This window comes from Melampsora larici-populina (assembly GCF_000204055.1).
Source record: "Melampsora larici-populina 98AG31 unplaced genomic scaffold MELLAscaffold_10, whole genome shotgun sequence".
Classification (NCBI taxonomy): Eukaryota; Fungi; Basidiomycota; class Pucciniomycetes; order Pucciniales; family Melampsoraceae; genus Melampsora; species Melampsora laricis-populina.
The window spans coordinates 1,118,522-1,135,444 of NW_006768774.1; the positions used below are offsets into that span (position 1 = coordinate 1,118,522).

General features: G+C 38.8%; 1 protein-coding gene across 1 annotated transcript; it reads left to right on the plus strand.

Annotated features, from left to right (window-relative positions):
- Positions 1-1,302: 1,302 nt before the first annotated feature.
- MELLADRAFT_115893 (uncharacterized protein) lies at positions 1,303-5,343 on the plus strand (the record flags this gene model as incomplete). Its single annotated transcript, XM_007407722.1, has 4 exons — positions 1,303-1,709; positions 1,797-3,089; positions 3,163-3,539; positions 3,623-5,343. 4 exons carry the CDS (start codon positions 1,430-1,432, stop codon positions 4,982-4,984), a joined length of 3,312 nt encoding a protein of 1,103 aa, XP_007407784.1.
- Between the last annotated feature and the right edge of the window lie 11,580 nt (positions 5,344-16,923).

Consider the following 16,923-nt stretch of genomic DNA (forward strand, 5'->3'; position numbering starts at 1 on the left):
AAACTTCATCAACACTCCAACAAACCGTCCAGGTCATACTGAGATATCCCCGTAATACATCTTCAGAGAGGCCGAAGAGATTGTCTCAAAGATCCATGTCCAAGTGTTGGGTGAATTTCCTGTGTTTAAAAACTTCATGAGTGCAATCAGATTACAGAAGGACAAAGATAAGAGTGCCGGGATGAACACAGTGTGCTTTGAGCTGTACCTCATATCTTCATCTCCATCAATTCCTTACTTTTTCTTTTTGCTCAACATGTTTTTCCTATCATAGTTAGTCTTCAATCGTTATCTTTGTCTGTCAGTTTTGATTTCTATATAACATCAGTTCTCGTTCACGAGTAGGTAGACATATGTATCTTTTTCTAAAAATCTCATGAATTGAGCGTGAAGTTATTCATCTCCTTCCGAATGTTCTTTTTCCAGAGAAAGTGACATTATTCTTGTTGATATAGTCAGAAGTCAGTAATATATATCTTTTGTTGGTTAAAGTCCCATTTCGATGGCAAAGTCAACGTAGGTACCTTTTAGGAGTTTATAGCTGGTCAACTGTTTATATACAAACATAGGTTACGTCTTGATCAGACCAAGAGCCGAAATAGGCCGAAATTCCTGCTGATATAACTTTTCCTCTACACTGGTGCTCCGGTCTCATCTTGTAGTACTACTCGGGCGGAGAGACTTTGATAAGTTGAGATCTCATCCGACCGATTGAAATGGAAAGACTCAACGCAAGGTATCAGATGACCGAACACCTCTACCTTAATGGTATGATATTTGAAATTTACAGAATGACAAATAAATTCATCTTGATATCTAAGTATCAAGGAAGGTCCTTATTAATACCAAAGGTTGTACTTAATACATCTTTGATCACGATGTGTGATGATGATATTCTAGTACAATTTCTTTTCGCAATTTAAGCTTGCTCCGAATGGTTTTTTTTGTTGAGTTTTATGGTGTGCATTGATTTTGGTGGAAGATGATGAGTCTGAGATGAGATAATTACATCCAGATCTGATTTTCCTTGACGTTGAGACTATACATAGACTGATTGGTATGGCAAAGTGTGGCGATGATGAAGGATGAGAATTTGATGAAGGATCACATTCATGGAGGTTGGAAAGTGGCGCAATCTGGCGCAATGGGATGATTTTGAAATGGACAAAACCTGATGAAACCATTTAGCTTAAGAGATTAAAGCTGTATGACCGATATGTATACATAAGGATTTGGATCTTTACTTCTCTTTACTTCTGATCCGAATCAGCCAGTCAGATGGACTTGATGAGAATAATTTGAATCAGACAAGAGTGTTCTTCAAACTATCATCAACCAATCACCATTCGACATTTATTAATATTATTGATTATTGATTGATGATCACCATTCAGATTGAAATCCATCATCAAGAGTCAAGACTAACTCAATGAGATCAAGATTATCCATCAAATCCATCAACATCATCAATATCTTAGTGATCTCATTTAATAATATTATTCAAGCTGAACCACTGAATCCAAGATTCACTTCATGTATCTCTCAACATTCCGATTCGATTTCAACTTCAGATCAACTCATTAACTTTCATCAACTCTTCACTCAACTTGATCACTCTACTCTTTCTCATCAGCCAATCTTACGTTTCTCTTTACATGGTAATGTTTCAACTCAATCTTTGGGTTATAGTTCGAGAACTAATTTCTTAGGTAATCAATCCATCTCTTTATCATTCTATTCTATTCATCAAATCACTGATCTTCATCTCATCCAAATCACACTTTGATCTTAATCAGCAACACTCATCACTGAATCATCTGTACTTAACTTTCAAACTTTCTTCAATCAATCTGCATTATGCTCATCTATTCGTACTCCAAACTATCTGGCTTCAAACTTCAGCACTCCTACCACTCCTGATCAATCAAACTCTTCTTTGGCTTCTAATTCCGGTTGTCCATATGGCCCAGGTGATCTTGCTCTCGGTTTCTCAATCCCTCTCACAAGTACATTTCCATTCACTTCGATTTCAACTCAGCTTCATCTACTCGATACCTCAACCCCGGCACTCACTCTAGCTTGCGTTCAATTCGATTCGACACCTTATTACCCTCATCAATTCTATTACAAAATCATCTTTTGGATCCCAGTGGCTCTCACTATCACTTATCTCATCGCCTCTTGGACTGCTAGGATTTGGGCTGCAAAAATATCTGAACAACTTGATCATGAAGCTAGAGTGGCCACCAGTATCTCTGATCCTTATAATCCTGCCAACTTTGATTCAATGCCTCATTGGGCTCTTATCTGGTGGAACACTTGGGCCGGTCAAGGTTTACTGGTCTCTGGCGCACTCCTTAGATTTGCTACTCCTAGTGCTCGTGATATCATTTGGCATGCTCAATTTGTGACCTGCTTAGGTCTCTTTGCTGTTCAATGGCCCGATTTCTTCTACCCTATTGTGGCTCAAACGGCTTGGAGTACACTCGTCTTCAACAGCTCCTTCATCAACTCCTTTCGTTCATCATCACACCTTCCTGTCGATGCACTCGCCACGCCTCCGTATGATCCACCCAGTCCGTTTGTGACTCAAATGGACGACCCTCAAAGTCCAATCTACCTCAATCGTAACTTACCAAATCAACTACTCAACTTGAGACCAGAGTCACCTGGTTTTGAGCGATGGGCAAAGATCTTGGGTATCCAGTCAACTCAAGTCTTTGGTACCTCGGCTGTCTTCTTTGGAATCATTTGCGGTGTAGCTATCGTTTGGGGCGTAATATGTTATATCATAGATGTTTCAATCTCTTGCCTGAATCATCGAAAAGAAATGGCCGCAACTGAAATTGATGATGGTGTTGGATATGAAAGTCGAGATGGTAGAGCTCCTTCAAAGGAACTTGAGGATATTGTCCGTGATGGAAGTACGTCCGCTCAATCACCATGGTGGCAACCCAAACTCTCAGGGGGCTTTCGAGAAAAATCTCCCAAACGACCGCCTCAGCGTAGATTGTCTGGTATTGGACCAAAGGGCTTTTCTCGATTTACTCACGCTTCAGCTTGGAGGCTTCATTGGGCTTCACTACAAGGTGAGTTTTACCACTCAAGATCATAACGGGTGGGGTCAATGACTGACAAATTGTGCTCATGACATCAACCCAGGAAATCTAACTAGAATCATCTTACTGTTCTATTATCCAATGATTAGTTTTGCTTCTTATCAATTGAGCCTCTTTGGAACAGCATCTACTTCTTCAATCGCAGTGGCTGTGGTATTTCTTTTTCTTTTCGTCTCAGTACCAGTTTTACAAATCTATCGAATCAAGAAACGTACACCTGTTCAACTTTTGGATGACCTTCCCACCATCCTTGCTCTTGGTCCGCTTTACAATACCTATGCTGATCGGAATGAGATCTTCATCGCTGTACGACTCTGTAGTGCCTTGGTAGTCGGGATCGCTCTGGGTGCTAGTCAATCTATGGCTATCATCCATGCTGTAGTTTTATTGGTGGCTGAGATGACTGAGACAACTTTGACGGTGAGTGAGGCAACAAAACAGCCTTCAGGCCTTGTGATCGAAGTGCTCAACTAACGGGTTCATTTCTTTATTCATTACTTCAGTCTCTATGGCTTCCGTGGGGTGACGGAGCTGCCATGGCCCCATTATCTTTTGTCTTTTCAGTCTCTCGAATCATCACGGCTGTGATCTTGGTGGTCTTAACCCCAACAGTTTCCCTCGGTTCGATTGCGACCGGATGGCTAACCTATGTGATCTTGTTACTACAAGCCATTGTGTTTCTACTACTGCTATTGATGTTATTGGTTAAGATTGTTGAGCTCGGATTGCGATTAATCGCTCATATTCCATTTGATGAGACCCGTAGTACTCGATCAGGTGGGCTCAAGGGTGCGATCCGAAGATGGGACCGAAACGGGAACCGCACTACTCGTCATGGTCGAGCTGCCGCAATTGCTGCAAGACGAAGAAGGCGAAGGAGAATTAAGCAAAGTGGAAGCACTTCACTTGGTTTGGGTATCAAACAACCTAGCAACACCTTACCTCCTAGAACATCGATTCAGTTTTTGGATGGACAGCTAAAGGGATCTGTTTCAGGCTTGAGCACATCTCATCCGCTCATCAGACAAGAACAGGATGACATGCGGAACCGGATCAATGTTCTTTCTCATGGTCATCAATCACCTGTTGGTATGATTGGAATGAATGACGATGACGGAAATATAATGTCTGCGATGTCACAAGGACCATGGCTTCGAACCCAACCACCTTTTGAACTCAACACGATCCCATCAGCACATCATGAATCTCATCATCCTGTTCATACGCCACCGAAACCTCCTCCCACCACAGCTGTGGCTTCATCTGGATTTGCGGTAGTCAGAGGAGGTCGAGCAACAGAAAAGACACCATATGAAGTTCATGATGATGGAAGAAGAAGAGATTATCCACCCATGGCACATCAAGCCCCATCTACATCTGGATTTTCATCTTTCACTGGAAGTGGGAATCGTACGACTACTAATTTATTTGATCAACCTGATCATCATACTACTTCACCTAGAATTGAAAACCAAAAGAAAAAGATTGCAAGAAAGAATAAGCGGACGATGTGGAGAATTGGAGGTTTGAGTAATCGGAGAAGAAATGAAAGTTCATCTGAAGATGATGAGACAACCGAAGAAGAAGAAGAAGAAGATGATGAACCAAGAGAAGGGAAGAGTCGGATTGGAAGATTGTTTGGGAATTGGAAACGGTCATCGACTACTTATCAAAGAAGATCATCAACAGAAGATGAGCTAATTGAAGAAGAAGGAAATGTAGAACCCACAAGTAGTGGTGGTGGTGGTGGTACTAAGACCTTTGAAGTGGTTAGACAACCTAGATTGAAACCTTCACCTGCTTTGGTTCATACGCCTGTTACGTCATTGGGATTAGGAGGAGGAGGAGATGACACGGATTTATAATGTCTTATGAGAAAGTTTATTTAGTTTATTATTACTTGGGAAAACTTTGAAGGATTTGAATTTAGGTTTAACTTTTCTTCTTTTTCTCTATGGACCTTTTTTTGTCTATTGTTTTTTTTTTGGCTATTATTGGCAATGCTTTTTTTTACTTTTTTTTACTTTTATGGGATTTTGGATTTTGGATTAGAGTGTTTTTCATTTATTTTTATTGTTGTTTTTCTTTATATTTTTATTGATGAATTTCATGAATTTGAATGGATGAATGTGTTTATATGTGTATAGACTCATGGGGGTGTTTTGGGGGAAGATATATATGGGATAAAAGAGGATAAATCAATAATTTGATAATTCGCTTAGGGCATGTTTGCTTAAGGAATTTCTGACCAGAAATCACATTCTGTAAATTTTTTTAATGCAAAAATGTAACATGCTCCACTAAATAGACATTTTAAATTTTGCAGAATGTGATTTCTCACCAGAAATTGCTTAAGTGAACACGCCCTTAGGGCACATTTGCTTAAGGAATTTCTGACCAGAAATTACATTCTGTAAATTTTTTTAATGCAAAGATGTAACATGCTCCACCAAATAGACATTTTAAATTTTGTAGAATGTGATTTCTTACCAGAATTTGCTTAAGGGTGTGTTTGTTTAAGTGATTTTTGGTCAGAAATCACATTTTACAATCATACACCACCGGGCAGCCTTTGAGTGAAAGAGGGCTGCCAGGGTGCGGTGAAGGGCTCTGTGAGTTTCACAGAGCTTCCGACTTGAATCACAGATGGAACCCAGCGATGTTGAACCCTGTGCAAGTTTGAATCACATGGATGTGATGTCACAGCCAGCAGCGGTGAAACCGTGTTACAATCAGGTCGTGATCCGTGGTGAACAGATTCACATTGGCCACGTTGATCGCCGTGTGAACATCGCATCAGCTCTGCCTACAATGAGATCACCTGAGGACCTCATTGTAGCCATACAGAGCAGGTGACCTTGGCCACCCTGAGTAATTTCCGTTTTGGATCAAGAACTTCGATCCCGAGGATTTCTGCAGCTTGTATCACAAACCAGGGAACCAAGTCCATTAGGGCATTTTGAAATTGAACCAGTGGGCATGGCAGGGTGTGGCACAGTCATTTCAGGTCAAGACCCTTTTGGTCCAGTTTGAGATTGACCCAGTCATAGAGGATCTTTGTCCCATTGGTTGAATATTCATCAACAACTAACGTTCAGAATTTATTCTCCTTCAAATCATTGTTTTGTTATCTCTCAATTATTCGTTCTTCTATACATCAGAAAACATCACTCTTCCAATTATCTCTCAATCACATTTTAGGCCCCATCATTATTGTTCAGAGCATTCTAGGCACTTCTTTTTCCTACTTCCATTGTTTAAACCTGTGTCACTTGCAAAACCTCTGGCTTCAAATCTTGAGCTCATCTCAATGCATAACCCTGCAGCTAGAGTTCAAGCAAGTGTCACAGATTTACAATAATGGATGAAGTGATTAAGAAACCTAAACATAAGTCTCTGAGTACCATTCTTTCTCACAAAAATTGTACCAAACGGAAGAATGCTGAGAAAAAAAATCAAGATCACCCACCACCCAACCATTGAAGTGCCAAGATTGCCAAGCTCACTGAAAGATATGGACTGCCACCCAAAACAAAATTCCTCTTTTTCAAGAAATTTGAAAATCCTCCTTTTATAATCTATCATGGAACTGTTGTTTATCTCAATGCCAACACCTCTCAATTATTAGGGATTTTTCAATTTGTTGAGCCAACTCCTGAAAATGTGGCTTTTTTTGAAAAGTACAACCATTCAATTTCAACTGTCTATAAACACGCTCAAGCACACGGACTTTGTAAGACAAATGGTGCTGCCAAAAAAGCCAAAGCCAATTGAAAGAAGTATGGCAAGATGTATTGTGCTGGTTTCAGGCCTGGATTTGACCGGCTTGTTAAAGCAGGTTAGTTAATTTCTCTTCAAATTATGTTCAATCAAGCATCAATATTAATGACATACTCTTTCAGCTACATATGCTTTCAATGCAGCCACAGGTGCAAAGCTTTGGAAAATGCAAGAAGATCTCACTCGTCAAGGAAATCTCCCAGCAATTGAGGACTTCTTTGCAGAACGATTTTCTGGATCATCTTCTTATGCTTTTAAATCTAATGCTGAAGTTGCCGCAAGTACTGGTGCACCTTCTTGGGACAGACAATCATTTTATGTATCACCTAATGCGCAAGTCTTTGCTTCAAACATTGCTGTCACCTTTGACAAGTTTGTCAATGCATCTCATACCAACAATGATATTACTCAGTATGCCTTTGGTTTTTTCACACATATCAATCGCCAAACTGGGAAACTGTACTCTTTAAAAAACAATGAGTATCAAGGAAATGTTGTTGGTGACAGTTTTCATTTGGACGACTAAAACATCACAGTTGATTACAATGCACTGCGTCCACCACCTCCCTTCTCGACATTGAGAAGGGTAGAATGTCTGGATTTGGTTCAACTTTGTTCCAACTTTATTGCGGGTTAGTTCCACTACTGAGTATCCCACTCAGCATAGACTGAGAGATGCATGAGTGATTGATCAGAAGCCATTGAGCCTCAGGGAATTCCTCAGACGTTAGATTCTCTGCCTCAGGATATTCCTTAGAACTTCAGACTCGCTTATGTTTCCTTTATGTCATTCTCTTATGATCCAACCCTTTTGACCAACACATGAACTCAAGTTCAAGTTCATCAACTCGATTCATCACCGTTGCCTAAAAAATCCTTCATGAAATCAACTCGATCAAAAGAATACCTAAACCAATTAATCAAATTAATCACTCAAATTCGGCTCATAACCGGAGAGTACATGTCACGAGAATTTCTTAAGTGTCTTAAAGAAAACGGCACAACTATGTATCTGTCAACTTCCAATCTACCCTCATTCAAAGAGAGTCAAAAGAATTACCCTAACCAATTCAAAAGCTGAAGGTTTTAAAACGATCAAGAAGAAAGTCTTGATAGTTAAAGAGATGATTAAGATTGATCAAAATCTCCAACTTTTGACAAAGTCGAAATAAATCATTAAATAACTTGATCATCATCATTGAAAAGTACATCAACTTATTCCCAGTTCTTTCTATTGATATATAGAAAAGTCAAAGATGTTCAAGAAAAGCCCAACGAATGCATTTTAAAGTTGTTAAAAAAACCAAACTGAACCAGATTATATTCTATGAGAGATATATAGATGACTTGTTTTGGATTTAGAACTAATCAGATGAGTCAATTCGCTTCTACTGGCCCAGAAGCCTCCGCTCCACAACCTTCACTTGTCTTAGAACAACCAGAGTTTGACATTACCGATGCTTTTGACTTTGACGATTTGGAAGTTGAGGAAGAAATTTCATCTATTAGTGGGTTTACAATTCGAACTAAGGATTCAAATCTGATATCTCAGCACCCTTACATTAACGCATCATCGAATTAAGAACTGGAATCTTATCTAAATCATCACCAAGAAACAAAAACTAAAAAACTAAAGTAAAAGAAATCAAAGAAAAGAAAACTAGAAATCAAAGCCGGCTTAGTCCATTAAGTCAACCGAATCTTGATACATCAAATTCAGAAGATTTTGAAGTTTTGATCCCATTGTTTGTTCCTAATATTGAAGCTTTTACTTGTTTCAATAATCCATTTTCGACACCTCAAGAATGGACAACTCATCCAGATCACGGATTGACTCCTAATCCTTCAAATAAATCAAAATGAGAATCGTTTTTAGGAGATGAATGAAACCCCATCTGATCAGATGAAATGGTGGCTGGTCTGAATGCTGCTGTGAAGTGGAGGTTGAGATATGAATGAGTTTTACAAATAGGAGAAAGTGGAGATTTTAAAAAAAGAGAATAAACTTGGATGCTTGATTGAAGTGGATTCGAGTAAGGCAGGAGTAGATTGAGAAGATAATTGATGTAATAATTGAGGAGTACTCTTATAAGATTGAATGGCTTCAGGGGTTGGGCTTGAATAAGGTGAATCGATGTTTGAATGATGAGTGGTAATAGTAGTGGGTGTTCGTTCAGCTTCAGGAGATGCTAATGCGATGATGTTCACATTATAATTGTTACTATCGATAGAAGTTAAAGTAGGTGAAGTACTTGAACTAGGATTGTTGTTCTGATTATTGGTCGAAGTGATATTACTAGGATGGTTATTGATTGATGTTAGATTTGGTAGATTTGAAGGAATCATGGAATTTCATGGTGATAATCACTATGACCAATTGAGTACCAGTCCATGTACGACGTTTTTATCATCTTGTCAAGATGGAGAAATTCAAATCAATCTCAATGTGATACGTAGACGGAGTTCCCATTCCAATATCTTTCACTTGATTGTACAATTGATCCTGATTCTAAAAGTGATTGATATTCTATTAGATCAATTTGTGATTTGATTTCATAAAATGCATATTGGAGTTGTTGCATAGCTAATGCTCTTGCTGCACTGATAGAGGTAGTCTTGAAGAGTTGACTGTTTGAACTGAGTAAAGGCCAGGCACGTCGTAAGTAACTTCATCTCGTTTGGAATGCATCCTTTGGAGGAATATTGATTGAAAGGGGTTCAAGGGGGGAATTGTTCAGTTGAGAAAAATCAGGCGGCGCGCTGATGCGCAGGTCTGAGCTGTCCAGGTTTTCAAATGGCTTAGGCTGCTTAGGGTTGCTCAGGGTTGCTGATGTTTTGAATGAGTGGAAGAAACAATTTTTTGAAAAGATCTTTCTCGCAGCAAACCCTGACCATTCTACCCTTCTCGACGTCGAGAAGGGAGGTGGTGGACGCAGTGATGCATGTGATGGTGTTGTTGAGGCACTGTGGGCCAGCCACATTCATCACCACGCTTTGGCCGCAAAGACTTACAATGTCAAAAATGTCAAAGTTGTCCCATCAAGAGGAAAAGTCACTTGCTTTGGCTGTGCTTGTCAGATTAATGAACGTTTGGTAGAAAGAATCAGTCAAGTCAATGACTTGCGTGGTGAGATGGATGATGAGGAATGGGAAGAGTATTGAAGAACTGTGTTGACTGGATATCCAGAGGAGGCACACAAAAAGATGACAAAATTGGCTGAGAAACATGGTATTGATGACATTAGTTTGATTTTTTCTCCCTGAAATGTTATTTGTCAAACACTGCTTGTTTTCCTTTTTTTGAATCTTTCACCTACATTTTCATGCCTGCAAAATACTATTCTATCAATTTTAAGCCTTGCTTTGCATCCATATGGGATACTTTTCCAACCTTTGGCTCATGTTGAGCTAGATGTGGATGAACAGAAATGATATTCACTCCTTGAAACAAGGAGTGAAATAATCATGAACATCTCATCCTTGAACTTTGCTTACCCCTACTTTCTTTCTCAAAGAAAGGCTTTACCGATCCTAAATATCAAAATTTCCTTGTACTGCACTTTTTCAAGATGTGTATTGTAATAACATTCAAAAAAAACCACACAAAGTTTGATGTGGCAAGTTTTGAACATAGTGAGATTGATAGAATAGAGGACTGTGGGAAATCAAGCAATCAACAAATCCTGTGCAAGAACAAGTCAGTTTAAACAAAACATTCCTTTTCCAATCATCCAGATCTGAAAGATAAAGCTCACAATCCATATTGTACAAGTCTTTCTTGAAGAAAACCTCTATATCAAGTACCTTGAAGATGGCTTCAGAAGCCAATGCATGTAAGCTAACATATGTGATTTATGTGTTGTAATGAAGTTTATCTTTTGATCTGTTGATAGATTTTGATAAACTACCTGGAAGCAACAAATTTCAATGTTGGCTTTGCAAGGGCCAGGGTTTCGCAGATAAAGCAGGCCATGCAAACAGTAAAACTCACAAAGCCAAAGTTAAAGGTGCAGAAGAAGCTCAGAGAATCGAGGTTGGCATGAAATGTTAACACAGTGGAATCTGTGAAACAGCGATTGACATCTAGGTAGGAGGATTACAAGTGTGAATCCACTCTCAGAAGAGGAGTAGCAAAGGCAGACAACAGATCCCCCCAATGGGTCTGTTCGTGCTAATGAGACAGAAGGTCGTGGAATGTGATTGAAATAAATAATTCCTACTAAGTGTCACTTAGTTGGAGGATTTATGAGATGAGAATAAAGAGACAGTTGTCTCAGGACGTAAGATGTATATAAATAGATATTAGTTTATTGTGAATTGCATTTTATGATAATGAAAATCAAGATGAAGCACAACAATATATGATGTATATATACAAGTTTCTGAACTGAACATAGATTAGAAACTGATTCTTACAAGATGAACGTGCAGCAGCTCAGCAGTCGAGCAAGAGTGCTGATTGCTTAGGATGAGGAGAAAGTGTTGAGTATCGGTGATACTCATTAGGGTATCAACATCCCCCCTTGCTCAATACTTTTGCAGGTATAGGAAGTGAGTTTGTAGTTATAAGGTGAACTTCTTTGGTATTGACATTACCAATTAGGAACCGACACCGATTTGTCATTTCTTTTGGGGCGTTCTTTGTGAGAAAATCGGCGGGCATTAGTTTTGTATCAATCATATGAGTGGATATTTGATGTGAAAATATTAAGTCTCGAATAAAATGGTGTCTTATATCTATATGTTTTGATCGGCTGTTTGTGGCTGATTCTTGAGACAGGAATACCGCACCATTGTTATCATTGAATATACTGAGAGGTGGAAGAGATATTGGAGATGTTGGAATAGGAGTCTGAGTTAGATGCGAAATCATTCTTCTCAACCAAAGACAATGCTTTGCACAATCACCAAGGGCCATGTACTCTGCTTCAGTGGTAGAGAGAGCGACGGTAGGTTGTTGACGACTTTTCCAGCTGATTAAAGATCCACCCAGTGTGAATACATATCCAGTTGTTGATCTGCGAGTATCAGTACAAGCTGCGTAGTTGGCATCAGCATATGCACGAAGTTCAGTTGATGGGCTATTGTGTTTTGTGAATAATATACCACGATCCAAGGTGCCTTGAACATATCTAAAGAGATGCTTTACAATTTTCCAATGACGGTATGTGTATTTTGATGAGTAACGAGCTAGCATGGAGACAGCATATTGTATATCGGGTCGTGTATGGTCAGCAGCCCAGTTTAGACAGCCAATAGCTTGTTGGTACGGTAGATGAACAGCATCTTCTATTTCTTTGCTTGTGCCGGGTGTTAGATCAACAGAGGTTGGAAGAGGCGTGGGTGTAGTGTTACAATGTGTCATGTCAAAACGATCGAGGACATTCTTGAGATAGTGCTCTTGGGACAGATGTATTGTGCGGTTGGTTTGATCTCGTGTAATTTTGATACCAAGGTGTAGTGTGGGTTCAGTGGTCCATACGAGCTTATATAGTGTTTCTAGCTTCTCTCTGCTTTCTTTGATCAGAGGTTTTGAGTTCGAAAATACAAGTCCATCGTCAACAAACATTGGTATGTGGATTATTTTGTCGTTTCTTTGAAAGGTGAATAGTGAATTATCGTCTTTGTATGGAAGGAAACCTATGCTTCTAAGCTTTTCTTCAAGGTCGGCATTGAACTCGCGATGTGCTTGTTTTGTTCCGTAGATGGATTGTTTGAGTAACCAGACTTTCTTCGGAGAGCTCGGGTTATAGAATCCTTGAACTTGTCTTGTGTAAACAGGCATCTTGTTCTTTCCATTGAGGAAGGCGGTACATATGTCGAATTGTTCCATTTCCCAATCTTCAGAAGCACAAAGAGAGAACAGCATATTCATGGTATCTGATTGGACAACAGATGCAAAAGTTTTTTCGTAGTCAACACCCCATATTTGATGATTTCCTAGAGCTACCCATCTAGCTTTGTATTTGATGATATTTCCGTGTTCGTCGTGTTTCCTTTTCAGACGCCACATACCTCCTATAACATTGGCTTCTGAGGGAGCATCGACTAGTTCTCCAACATTGTGAGAGGTCAGTGAGTTGAATTCGCTTTCCATGGCTTTGATCCAGTTTTTGCGTTTGCTTCCTCTCATTGCTTCAGCATATGATGGGCAGTCTGTACTTCTTTTTGCAGCATAGATTGTTAAGTTGCCGTAGCGTAGAGGAGGTTTTTGATCACGTGCAGGTCGCTGAGAGGTAGGATGGGGAATGATTTTTGGTTGGTGTTTGTTGGAGGATTGTACTTGAGGGTTCTCAGAAAAATTTGATGTATTGTTACCTGTTCCGTGTTGGTCTTCTGAAGTAGGAATTGAATCTTCAGTATTTGTATTTGTCTCATTCTTCTTTTCAAGGATTTCTTTTTCTTTATTGTTTTGAGTTACATTGATATTGTTATCTTTTGGTCTTTTTATCTTGATTATTATTTTGCGGGTTTCTTTCTCTTTTTCTTTTTCTTTCTCTTTTTCTTGTTCTATTATTCTTGTTGTTTCTTTATCTTTTTCTAATTGTAATTGCAATTCTTTTTCATGTATGATCTGTTTTTGCTTTGCTTCTTCCAACTTTGCTTCTAATTCTTTTTGTTTTTGGATCTGTTTTTGTTTTTCTTTTTCTAATCTTAACTCTAATTCTTTTTGATATTTGATTTGCTTTGCTTTTTCTATTTCTATTTGCTTTTCTTTTTCTAATCTTGACTCTGATTCTTTTTGATGTTTGATTTGTTTTGCTTTTTCTAATTCTTTTTGCTTTACTTTTACTTTTTCTAATTTCATTTCTAGTTCTTTTTGATGTTCTAGTTGTTTTTGTTTTTGTTTTTCTAATTTTGAATCCAATGATGTTTGACTTTGATTTTCTTTTTCTTGTGTAGGAGATGTTCTGATTCCAGGTTCGGATCTGTTTTCTGTATCTTCTGGTATTGATAGTTGATTTTTAGGAGCATGTATTGATTTTGAGAGTGGGATGAGAGTTTTGGGAGTAAATTCTATTACATCATCAGAGTGTAGTGGTGGATTTGTTGGATAGTCGGATGTTGAAAACTCTGAGAAATTTGGCGAAATTGGTGTTAGTTGTACAGGGGATATGAACGGAGATGAGTTTGTAGATGTGTGGTTGTTTTCAATGAGAATAGGTTGTATAATTGGTGTATTAGATTTTCGTGGTGCATTTGGGAAAGAAAATGTTGATGATGGCGGAAAAGATGGGACTGAAGGGAAAAAAGGTGCAGGAGGAATAGTTGGGATTCTTGGGATAGTTGACATATTCGTTTCTTCATTTGTTGATGTGATCTCTGATTCATGGTTCTGTGATTGGTCAGTATCTTTTTCTGGTGTAGTTTGGTGTTCAGAAAATAGACTCAGAGGGAAATTAAAATTGTTAGTATCTGGTACTTCAATTGGTACATTTGTATTGTTTTTGAATGGGAATAATCGCTCGTTGAATATTACGTTACGTGATATAATTATTTTTCTACCTTTGATATCCCACAAACGATACACCCTTGCGCCTTTTTTGTATCCTACATGAACACATAGTTTAGAGCGTGCAGAAAGTTTAGTGTATTCAGATGTTTTTAGAAGTGGGTACACAGCACAACCTATAGCTCGAAGAAATTCATTGTTGGTTTTGTGTGCTCCAGAGATGCCAGTGTTCCATAGTTCTTGAGGTGTTTCCATCTCGATGGATGCATTTGGTGATATATTGAGAATAAAAGAGACTGACATGACAATTTCTCCCCAGAGGAAATTGGGAATACTGGCATCAATCATTATTGATCTAGTTCTTTCAAGGAGTGATTGACCATATCGTTCAGATACAGAATTCTGCTCAGGAGTTTCTGCAGGTGCTCTTTCAAAAGTTATACCCTGTTGTGAAAGGTATTGAGAGAACTGGTTTGAGGTATATTCACCTCCACGGTCTGATTTAAAAATGACAACTTTCTTGTTTTGATATCTTTTGGATTCATTTACAGATTGTACAAAGTGTGTGAAAACTTCAGATTTGGATCGCATGATTTTTATACAAGTGTATCTAGTGGCATCATCAATAAAGGAAACAATATATTTTCCACCGCCTAGAGAAGGAGAGGGTAGTGGTCCTATTACATCACTGTGAATACGAAATAGAGGAATATCGGACTTTGGAAAGTGAGATGAAAATGGGAGTCGATGGGCTTTTGATAAAGAACAGGGTTCACAATCGATTTTCTTTGAAGAGGATGGGGAGACTTTAGATAGTGATCTGTAATTTAAATGCCCATAGCGTCGGTGCCAGACGTCAGCGGGGATAGTTGCAGGAGCAGCAAAGAGATTTTGAGATTGACGTGCCTGTACTAAGAATAGACCATCTGTTTCTTGACCAGTGATGATGTAATCTCTTATATGATTTTTAAGCATGAGAGTGGATTTGTTGCTAGATAAAACTGCTCCATCTTTCATCATGGAAGATACCAAAATAATGTTGACTCCAGCATCTGGTATCAAGAGTACATCTTCAATTGCAATGAGTCTAGGTTCCCCGGATAAAGTGGATCCTTTTATGTATGCAGTACCCGCTAGCTTCGCAGAGACTTGTTTATCGTGTCCTCCTATGCCGGATATGTTGACATAGGGAATGGAGTGTATGTTGGAAAGTAGATTTGCATGACTCGTAATATGTGTGTTGGCGCCACTATCAATCAGGAAGTTTGTGGTTTTGGTTAATCTGGTCGAAGCATTGTAAGCAGAATATGTAATAAAATCATTTGTAGAGGAATCATCAATAGCTACATGAGCAGAGGCTGAGTTCGAGGTGGTTGGAGTAGGTTGGCTCGAAGTAGCCATCAATGCTTGATATCGTTTTGCCATCTCTTCAGTAGATAGAGAACTGGATTCCTTGCTGTTGTTCTTCTTTTGCGTGTGGCACTGTTCATTAGTATGTTTTGAATTCAAATGAATGTGACATAAATCTTTTGATAGTTTTCCTACTCGTCTGTTGTCAATTTTGGGATTTTTCTTTGTCTTAACAGCATAGACTTCCTTAAATTTTTCTTCGCTGTTATTGTTGGAGCTGGCTTCAAGTCGAAGTCGAGCACACACGTCGCTTGTAGAGATCATTTTGATGTTCGACAAAAAGTGTTGAATAATAAGTCCGAAATCATTGCGAGGAAGGCTGTTGACTAATAATATGGCGAAGAGTCTGTCTGATAATTGTAAATCTTTGTCTCCAGATGTCAAGTCACGAATTTTGGAATGGAGATCTTGGACTTGCGCGAGATAGTTTGTAATGCTGATTGAGCTATTATACTTTAAACTGAATAGTTCTGTTAAGGTATTTGCTGTTACAATCCCATTGTCGGAACCATGTTGAGCTACAAGTGTTTCAAAAGCCAACTTGGGGTCTTCAAGAGATTCAATCAAAGAACGATTTGCAGAGTCGACAGTATTTCGTATCGCATGCAGAGTTGCGGCTTGTCTCATATCGAAACGATTACGTTCTTGAGGATTGGTTGGTCTGGTTAAATTTTCTTCAATAAACTCGTACAGCCCATTCATTTTTAGATATATTTTTAGTGATGTCTTCCAAGCATAGATGTTTCCCATCTCGAGTTTGGGAATATTGGCAAGGGCTGAGGTGCTAAAAGAGGTAGTTCCAGTCGTCGATGCTGACATATTGATATCAGACTGTTGGACAGGTGGTTTAGAATCGGATGCTTCCGTCATGAAGTGGTTTTAGTTGGATTGCGATAGATGATAATAGTGCCTTTGATCGACAAAGGGAAGTAGTATGTAGTGGATGCGCGTTTAGAGCGCTGGGCTCATAACCTAATGAGACAGAAGGTCGTGGAATGTGATTGAAATGAATAATTCCTACTAAGTGTCACTTAGTTGGAGGATTTATGAAATGAGAATAAAGAGACAGTTGTCTCAGGACGTAAGATGTATATAAATAGATATTAGTTTATTGCGAATTGCATTTTATGATAATGAAAATCAAGATGAAGCACAACAATA